This window comes from Cebus imitator, unplaced genomic scaffold (genome assembly GCF_001604975.1).
Source record: "Cebus imitator isolate Cc_AM_T3 unplaced genomic scaffold, Cebus_imitator-1.0 Scaffold843, whole genome shotgun sequence".
Lineage (NCBI taxonomy): Eukaryota > Metazoa > Chordata > Mammalia > Primates > Cebidae > Cebus > Cebus imitator.
Window position 1 is genome coordinate 26,980 of NW_016108158.1, and position 10,055 is coordinate 37,034.

The 10,055-nt window shown below is 51.6% G+C and overlaps 1 protein-coding gene and 1 pseudogene across 1 annotated transcript in view; one reads left to right on the forward strand and one right to left on the reverse strand.

Moving 5' to 3' along the window:
• Positions 1–7,635, reverse strand: part of CEP72 (centrosomal protein 72) — a gene marked incomplete at its 3' end in the record, with an annotated part of 34,112 nt that extends 26,477 nt beyond the window's left edge. The window contains exon 1 of the mRNA XM_017520502.2: positions 7,515–7,635. Coding sequence (XP_017375991.2) covers positions 7,515–7,596 — 82 coding nt within the window. The remainder of the gene's footprint in view (positions 1–7,514) is intronic.
• On the forward strand, positions 1,771–2,979 carry LOC108297785 (annotated as a pseudogene).
• Positions 7,636–10,055: the final 2,420 nt, after the last annotated feature.

The window sequence follows — 10,055 nt, forward strand, 5'->3', positions numbered from 1 at the left end:
GCCTGCCTCTGCAACACGCACCCCACAAGCAGCCATTAGACCGACATCAACTACAAGATGAAAGTTTCCACAGCCAAAAAGACAGTTTACATCTGAATACGTCAATACTTTCCCAGGAAAATTTAAATGTTAAAATATGTTTTTTTGTTTTTTGGTGTTTTTTTGGAGACAGAGTCTCACTCTGCTGCCCAGGCTGGAGTGCAGTGGTTTCATCTCAGCTCACTGCAACCTCCACCTTCCGGGTACAAGTGATTCTCCTGCCTCAGCCTCCTGAGTAGCTGGGATTACAGGTGCCTGCCACCACATCCAGCTAATTTTTGTATTTTTAGTAGAGACCAGGTTTCACCATGTTGGTCGGGCTGGTCTTGAACTCCTGACCTAAACTGATCCATCTGACCTGACCACCCAAAGTACAGGGACTACAGGCGTGAGCCACTGTGCCCGGCCAGAATATGTTTTGATTAAGTTTAAAATTGGGTTGGAGCTCTTCCAATTCCAGGCAAGATGGAGGAGATACATTTCACCCTACTCGTCCCACGTATTAGACCCACCACCCTGGAGGAAAATGCACAAAACAAGCATTGGGAGACCGAAAGGTGGGAACAGATGGCCAACCACCCAGCACTGAGTCCCTGGGTTGGCTCTGGGGTTTTGTTTATGCTGGCCTACTACACGTCCCACTCTGGGTGCCACACAAGCTAGCATCCCAGACACACCAATGGACCAAAAACCCTCAGCCTGCTCTTAATGGTCAAAGGACCAGGAGGGGCCTTGCAGGCCCCTTCACATAGGCTCTCTTCACATCATCAGCCCTATTGCGACCAAATCTCACACACACACACACACACACACACACACACCACACACCCCCCTCGTCCACCTGGCCTTGTTCACATCAGCCCTACTGTGACCAAACCACAAACACACACACACACACCCCCACCCCTTGTCCACCTGGCCTTGTTCACATCATCAGCCCTACTGTGACCAAACCACACACACACGTGCGCGCGCGTGCACACGCACACACACCTTGTCCACCTGGCCTTGTTCACATCATCAGCCCTACTGTGACCAAACCACACACACACACACACACACACACACACACACACCCCTTGTCCACCTGGCCTTGTTCACATCATCAGCCCTACTGTGACCAAACCACACACACACGTGCGCACGCGTGCACACGCGCGCGCACACACACACACCCCTTGTCCACCTGGCCTTCTTCACATCAGCCCTACTGTGACCAAACCACACACCCACCCCCACCCCCTATTGCAACCAAATCTCACACACACACACACACACACACACAACCTACTACAACCAAGCCTCACCCCCAACCAAACATACACCCTTCATCCACCTGGCCTTGTGCAGCAGCAAGCACCTGGGTGTGAGAATGGACCCTGACTACTGGCCTGGCCTGGCTGGAATGACGTGGTGCCCTTCACCCTCCCAGCCAGCAGAGTCCGCCAGAGGCCATGGGTGAAGCCGGAGCCCCACGACCGTCCGGGCAGAGGCGACACCCAGCAGGCTAGAGCGAGGAGTCATCTCGAGTAAGCGGATTTAAACAGGAAGCAGAGTCTCATGATGTCATACCCAGCATGTCCACAGTACGATTTAAGAAACAACCAAGAACCAGAAAAATGGCAATTTGAATGAGAACAGTCAATCAACAGGTATCACCAAGAGAGGACACAGAAGTCAAGTCTAACAAGGACTTTAAAGTGACTGTAATAAAATATTTCTGTGTGCAATTACAAACACTTGAGACAAAAGAAGAAATAGTCTTAGCGGCGGTAGTTCCAGACGGCGGCGCCCAATGGCAATACGGGCGGTTCGGAAAGCAGCAGCAGCGGCGGCAATGCAGAGGGGCTGGCGCGATGCCTCGAGGTGGCAATGCCGGCCTGGGGCTTGGAGCAAGGCCACCCGGGGCAGTGAAGCCAAGAGCCGTCCATCGGTGAATCCTACTGACTCCACCTGGAAAGTGTGTTTCTCTGGAGAGACTTCTCACCAGCTCAATTATTGCAGCAGACTCTGTGTTCCTGCCTTTTCCCCAATAGTCTTGCGCCGCACAGCAGCCAAAGATGTTCTGTGAAAACCCAGGTGCTGCAAGTAACCGGTTGTGACCCTCCCAACCCAGCCTCAGGCCTAAGGTGGATGAGCATGAGCAAGACGGCAACGAGCTTCAGACCACCCCAAATTCCAAGCCCACATAGCCAAGAAGCTGGGAGCCTTGCTGGACAGCTTCATTACCATCTCAGAAGTAGCAAAGGGGCCAAGAAAAGCTCAGGTACAAAGTCGCTTCAGAGGATGATGGTTTCCACCTTTTCTTCACGTCTGTCCCTGGAGGCCGTGAGAAGGAAGAGTCGCCCCAACCCCGCCGAAAGCGCCCGCCCGCCAGCTCCAGCAGTGAGGACAGTAACGAGGAGTGGCGCGGTGCCGGGAGGCAGCTGTGTCGGCGTCGGACATCCTGCAGGAGTCAGCCATCCACGGCGCTGGCACGGTGGAGAAGGAGGCAAAGAAGAAACGGAAATTGAAAAAGCAAGCCAAGAAGGTGGGGTAGTCGCCACCACCCCCACCAGCACGGCCACGGTCCAGAGGCAGAACTCAGGTGAGCTCACCAGGGACCAAGTATCGCTTGGAACCAAAAAGAAAAAGGCAAAGAAGGCCATTGAGGCCTCTCCATTCCCACCAGCAAAGAGTGTCACAGCGGTGCCTGCAAACTAACCCAGCTGTGGGCACAGGGCTCAGCTCCAAGGACAGGGTGCCCCGGGGACAAGGCATTTCCAAGCCCTACCTCCCTCTCCAAGTTCAAGGACTGGGCTGGCAAGTCTAGACTGCCCATAGACCCTGATGGTGATGAGGGCTTGCCTGAGAGTCGGGCCAAAAAAGTGGCTGTGGGTGAGAAGCCCAAGCACAGCCTGCCCCTCTGCGCTCCCATGGGGGGCTGAGGGGCCTGTGGTTCCAGAACATTGCATGGCCTCAGGAAAAGGAGCCTTCCGATTGAGACTAGTGGCCAAGTAGTGAAGCCTCTATCTCCCTAGAACTGTCTAAAGTGGGCAGGGGAAGGGAGACCTCCTCCCCCACCACCTCCTTAGCCTGGTGTGAGAAACCGTTTTTAGAAAATGAGGGAAGGGATCCCAAGATGCCAAGGCCCAGAGAAACTTCTGTTCTTCTCCCCTTAGCCCACATAGACATCACAGAATTGTCTGAGAAAGGAGAGATTTTTTTCACCTCTGGCTTTCTAGAATTTCCTTTGTCTGCCTATGTGAATATACCACATATGATGGTGTCTCTGAGCCGACCATATGGAAACTCAATTGCCAGGGGACCCAAACAAAACTGAGAGTGAGTTGGGTATTGCCTCTGTCAGTGTGCTGAACCTTAAGTCACTTTGAATAAACATCCTCCTCCTCTGTCCACCCCACTCAAGCCTTCAGGAAGTGTCACAGTGCTCGTGGACTAGGTTTCCTGTGACAGAGGCATTCTGCAAGAGGTAGAAGCTCGCTGCCAAGCGCAGTGGCTCATGCCTGAATTCCCAGCACTTTGGGAGGCCAAGGAGGGTGGATCAATTGAGGCCAAGAGTTTGAGACCAGTCTGGCCAACATGGCAAGACCCCGCCTCTACTAAAAATACAAAAATTAGCTGGGCATGTTGGCACATGCCTGTAATCCCAGCTACTCGGGAGGCTGAGGCAGGAGAATCATTTGAACCCAGGAGGTGGAGGCTGCAGTGAGCCGAGATTGCACCACTGCACTCCAGCCTGGGCAACAAAGTGAGACGAGACCCTGTCTCAAAAAAAAAAAAAAAGAAGTAGAAGCTCACAGCCAGACACTGTGGCTCACACCTGTAATCCCAGCACTTTGGGAGGCAGAAGCAGGGGGATCACTTGAGGCCAGGAGTTCCAGACCAACCTGGATAACATGGTGAAACCCTGTCTCTATTAAAAAAATTCAAAAATTCAAGAAAAAAATAGTCTTAGCAAAGAAACAGAAGATATAAAGAAGAAAAATAGAAATTTGAAAGAAAAATACAATAACAGAAAATCGCAAGAGCAGTTTAATAGCAGAATGGAGATGACAGATGAAAACTATAAAACTATAAAGAAAAACTAAGAGAACAGGTCACAAGCAGAGCTGCCCTAAGACAATCGCTGAAGAAAGTTCTTCAAACATAAAGACCAAAGAAACCTGAAACATGGTGGAATGAAGAAAAAATAACAGAGCAGGTAAGCATGTGGATAAATATGTCTCCTCCTGAGTTATTTAAAAGGCTAGGTAGTTTTAAAACTCACATGATTAATATGGTTCTCAAGGTATGCGGAGGAAATACTTCAGACAACTAAAGTGTAAAGGGGAGAGGATAGAGACCTCAATGGTGGTAAGGTTTCGACATTTCACTTAGAAGTGGTAAAATGTCTGTGAAAGTAAACTGTGTTGAATTACATATACATATCGTGATTTGTACAGCCACCACTATGAAAACCATACAAGGAGATATACATCAAAACATAACAGATAAATCAAAATGAGATACTAAAAATATTTGACTAAGTCACAGGAGGCAGGAAAAGGGAAACAGAAGAAAAAACACAGGAAACAATTAAAAAATAAAATGGCACACTTAAGTCCTAATATTTAACAATTAGATTAAATGTAAATGGCCTAAAACACTACTACAAGACAGAGATTAGCAGAGTGACTAAAAATAATGAACCAAGAAACTAATTTCAAATATAAAATACAAGTAGGTTAAAAGTTCAAAGTAAATGGATAGCAAAAGATAGGCCATGCAAGAACCAATCAAAGGAAAACAGCAGTAGCTACTCATATCAAACAAGACAGATGTCTCAACAAAGAAAATTACCAGGAATAAATGAGGAACAAGGGCTGGGCGTGGTAGCTCACGCCTGCAATCCCAGCACTTTGGGAGGCTGAGGTGGGTGGATCACCTGAGGTCAGGAGTTTGAGANGTGGCTGGATCATGAGGTCAGGAGTTCGAGACCAACCTTGCCAACATGGTAAAACTCCAACTCTACTAAAAATATAAAAATTAGCCAGGCATGGTGGCGGATGCCTGTAATCCCAGCTACTTGGGAGGCCGAGAAAGGAAAATCGCTTGAACTCAGGAGGCAAAGGTTGCAGTGAGCTGAGATCCAGCCACTACACTCCAGCATGGGCAACAGGAGCAAAACTCCATCTCAAAAAATAAAAAAAAAAAAAAAAAAAAAAAAAAAAAAAAAAAAAAAAAAAAAAAAAAAAAAAAAAAAGAGACTACATATATTAAAAGGGTCAGTTCATTAAGATATAAAAATTCTAGATATGCAATTCAACAAATAACAGAGCTTCAAAACACATAACGTGAAAAAAGAAATAGACAAATCTACAATTACAGTGAAAGGTTCAAGACCCCTCTCTCAGTAATTGAGTTACTAGACAGAAAATCAGCAAAGATACAGAAGAATTGAACAATACCATCAACCAACAGGATCTAATCGATATTTATGTATTCACATAACACTCAACAACAGAATACACATTCAAGTGCACCTGGAACATTCAAGAATATAGCCCAGATGCTGGACCGTAAAGCAAACCTTGACAAATTTAAAAGAATTAAAATCATACAGATTATGTTCTGGCCATAATGGAATCACACAGGAAAATCTCCAAACGCATGGAACCTTAAAAACATACTCCTTAAAAATCCACAGGTCAAAGAGGAAGTCTCAAGCGAAATTCTTAAAATATTCCGAACTGGATGAAAATTAAAATACAACATAACAAAACTTGTGAATACAGTGAAAGTAGTGTTTAGAGGGAAATTTGTGGCACTATCTATATTAGAAAAGAAGAAAGTCTCAAATCAATGATCTACATTTTTGCCTCAAGAATCTAGAAAAAGCATAACATAAATGCAAAGCAAGCAGAAAAGGAAATAAAAAGCAGAAATCAGTGAAATTTGAAACTAGAAAAACACTGGAGAAAAATTGATCAAACCCAAAGTTGGTTCTTTGAAAAGATCAATAACATTAACAAACCTCTAGCAAGACTAAAAAAGAATACACAGATCATCAATGTCAGGAACAGAAGAGGGATATCCCTGTAAATGCTGTAGCACTAAGCAGGGAAGAAGGGGGACTCAGTGCATCCCGAGGTCAGCTACCCTGTCACCGGATTCCTCAGAGCTGTGTGGCACCTACTGCCTTAGGATCGCTCAGACTCTGTCACGAGGTTACCGTTCCCCCTAACTACTCTGTATATAGTCACTTGGACATTATAAAACGTTAAGTTTTCCATTTGAGATATTTTCAGGACCTGGGGACTGATGCCAGCTGGTCTAAGGACCCCACAAACAGACTCACCAATGAATGCAGTTTCCACAGGATCTAGATTATTGAATGTTCCAGGTGAACTTGATCAATGCAGTTTCCACAGGATCTAATCATCCCGATGATTCCGTGCCCTTTACCGCCAACAATTGACAAGCCCAATTTTCCAGCCCCTCACGATTCTGTTCCTTAAAAAAAACCCCAGCTCAGATCTCCTTGGGGAGATGTATTAAGGCCTCCTTCCACCTCCCTGCTGGGCTCCTGCCAGGATTAAACTGTTTCTCTGCTGCAAACCACCCCCCCACCCCATGTCTCAGTGTATTGGCCTGTGGCCCTGTAGCACCTGACTGAACCTGTCGGCCCAGTAACACCTGCAGACCACACACAGACATCAACAGGCTAATAACAGAACACCAGGAACGACTCTACACACATCCTCGACAAGTCAGCTCCACAAAATCACACACAGCCAAGACTCAAGGTGAACTGATAATATGAACAGTTTCCTAACAACCCGATACAGAATTCGTCATTTAAAAGCTTCAAACACAGAAATTTACATGCCCATGTGGTTTCACTGGAAAATTCCAAGAAGCATCAAAGCACACACTCATTAGCACAAACTCTACAAAACCTCTTCTAAATATCAGAACAGGCAACACTTGTCAGCAGTTTATAAACTCAGCTTCACCCTGACGTCAAAACCAGGCAAAAGCAAGCCAAAAAGAAGGAAACCGGCCACCAACGTCCCTCAAGCAGTCCGAGGCCAACAATCACCACGGAGTGGGCCCAGGAGAGCCAGGAGAGGGGTCCCCTTGCTCCAGGAGGGCAAGGCTGGCTCCCCGTTCTCAGCGAGGTACCCCGTCGCGGAACCACAACCACCCGACAGGCAGGCAGGAGCCGGACGCCGGGACACGGACGCGGGCAGGGGCCGCACCTGGGCACGCGGGGCCCGCACCTGCGCACGGGTGGGGGGTCCTCACCTGGGCGCGCGCGCCCCGCCCGCCCGCGACCGTCCCGGCCGCCCGCGGCGCCTGCGCAGAGGGGCCCGCCTGCCCGCGGTGCGCCGCCCAGGCAACCAGGCGCGGCCGCCCCGGGAAGCTCGGCACCGCTCGGCATCCCCGCCACCCTCATGCTTGCACCCCTGCCCGCCCGCCCGCCGGCACACCCAGGTTGCGGTGAGGCCCCAGGCCGCTCTTCGACCGGATCGCTTCCTCACTCAGCACCAGCCGCGGGACAGCCCGCGCCATGTTTCAAACGGAGCGCTCACCAGGGCGCCTGCGCGGTGGGGCGGGGTGGAGCCTGCGCGATGGGCGGGGCGGGGAGAGGGGCGGGACCTGCGCGGTGGATCCAAGAGCCCGGCGGGCGGGGCGGGGCCTGCGCGGCGGGCGGCGCGGGGCCTGAGGAGAGGGGCGGGGCCTTGCAGCGGCAGTTGGCAGAGGGGCGGGGCCTGCGCGGTGGATCCAAGAGCCCGGCGGGCGGGGCGGGGCGGGGCCTGAGGAGAGGGGCGGGGCCTTGCCGCGGCAGGTGGGAGAGGGGCGTGGCCTGTGCGGACGGAACCCAAAGGATCCTGAGTGGGAGGTTCACCCCTGTACACACCTGGCAGTGACATACCAGGGACGTTGCCAGCGAGCTGGTCTAATCTGCAGTGATGGTATCTGGGTGCCCCTAGTCACCAGGAGGAAGGTGGGGAGGGGACACCCCTGGGGCTCTGGGCTGGGTCCACCAGGTGCTGGGCCACAGTGACACAGTGACACAGTGCATGTCCTGAGCGGGATTGAAGTCTTCCCGCTCAACAGGCTGAACTCTGTCTTCCCTGAAAGCTCTGTGGAAGGACCTCACAGGGTAAACGCAGGGAGACCCTCCAGGGCGCCGTCAGCCATGAGCCACGGTGCTGGGCCTGTTCTGGGGTGTGTGCAGGAGGTGTGTGCAGAGGATGCACACAGGGTCTGTGCAGGGAGTACGTACAGGGGGTGTACATAGGATGTGTGCAGGGGTTTATACAGGGTGTGTGTGCAAGGGTTAATAAAGGGGGTGTGTGCAGAGGATGCCACAGGGTCTGTGCAGGGAGTATATGCAGGAGGTGTATATTGGGAGTATGCAGGGGTTTCTACAGGGTGTGTGTGCAGAGGGTGTGTGCAGGGGTGTGTGCAGGAGGTGTGTGCAGAGGTGTGTGCAGGGGGTATACGGGGGGTGGTGGCAGATGGTGGATGCAGGGCTGCATCTGGTCAGCCCAGGACGTTCTCTTGGCCCACTGGTGTTAGAGTACATTTGGCCGGATTGCCCTCATCTGATATTTGACAAGCTGCAAACCCAAGGGCATGCTGGTGTCCAGGGGCACCTCTGTGCTGACCTCAGCGTGTGCAGCAAGAGCCCGGGCACCGTGGTCTGCCTGTCTCGGGCAGTGCTCTGGGGGAGGATGGGTGTCTCCCCTGACAACCCAGGGAGGACAGCAGGAGGAGCCTTGAGTTGGGCTCAAGAGCTGTGGGAGCAGATGGCCTTCTGGTCTCTGCCACAGCCTTAGGCCATGGGACACCCATCGTCATGTTTGATCACCGTGCATGGGGACTGCCGAGCACTCAGCATTCCTGAGTGCAGATTGTCAGGTAGCTTTCCAAAACTTGCAAACCCAGAAACAGCTCCACAACCCCTCTTGCAACACGGTTAAGGGGTTCAGGACACAGGGGAGCCTCACACCCAAAGCCCACCACTGCCCCGGTGTGCACTGAGGGAACTCTGTCCAGCCAGGAGCGAACAGCATCCCGCTCTTCAGGACACGGCAGCAAACTAAAGGCCTCATGGGCCCTCACCCAACAGCAGTGGCTTTTCAGGCATAACACAGGCCCCCAACTCTGAGACCCTTCCTCCTGGGCAGGTGCCCACTGGCCAGACAGGGCAGGGCAGGGGCAAGTGGGACCTGAGTGGGCAGCAGGTCCAGGGCAGAGCCACAGGGATGTGACGGAAGTGCCAACAGGAACTTTGAAAACAATGCCTCATCTCACCAACGTGTCTCAGCTTTGCTGTAGAAAATATAGACGCTACAGAAGGGAACCCAGATGAGAGGTGCCGCCCTGCTGAGATAACCCACCCCAGCATGCCCATGGTCCTGCAAGTGTTTCCTCAGATCTGTGCGCATTCACAGGCATGAGGTTATACTAAGCATTGCCACGCACTTCTGCCACTAAGTAGTCTTTAATGTCACTTATTAAACAGCATTTTAGTGGCCACGTTAGATCATAAACCAAACCCACGTTATTATCCCGTCTTCAGCTGCTGAACGTCATGTCTGTCTCCACTTCCTCATGGCGGTCACTCTGGTTGGCCACGTCGTGATCCGTGGAGGTGTGGCAGCCTTCCAGCCTGGAGGGGGACTGCAAAAACACAGAGCCGCGGAGAACCTGGGAAAGCAGAGGCAGGGGGTCAGGTGCCTGGCTGGGCCCCATCAGCCTACGGCAGAGGCTTCCACACAGGCCTGAAGTCCCAGCAGCAGGGATGCTGTCTGTGGGTCCAGGGCTCCCCTATGGCTTTGGCCAGGCCCTGAGACAGGAATCCCCCATACCTGAGTACACCTCAGGTGGGACCCCAACACTTCAGCGAGTGTCACTGGCATCACTAAAGCTAGACCAGAAGAGAGTGTGTTGTGCCATGATCACGATGACCCTCCCACCGTGACCCCTCCCCATCCCAGCACACGCTCCCACCATGATAA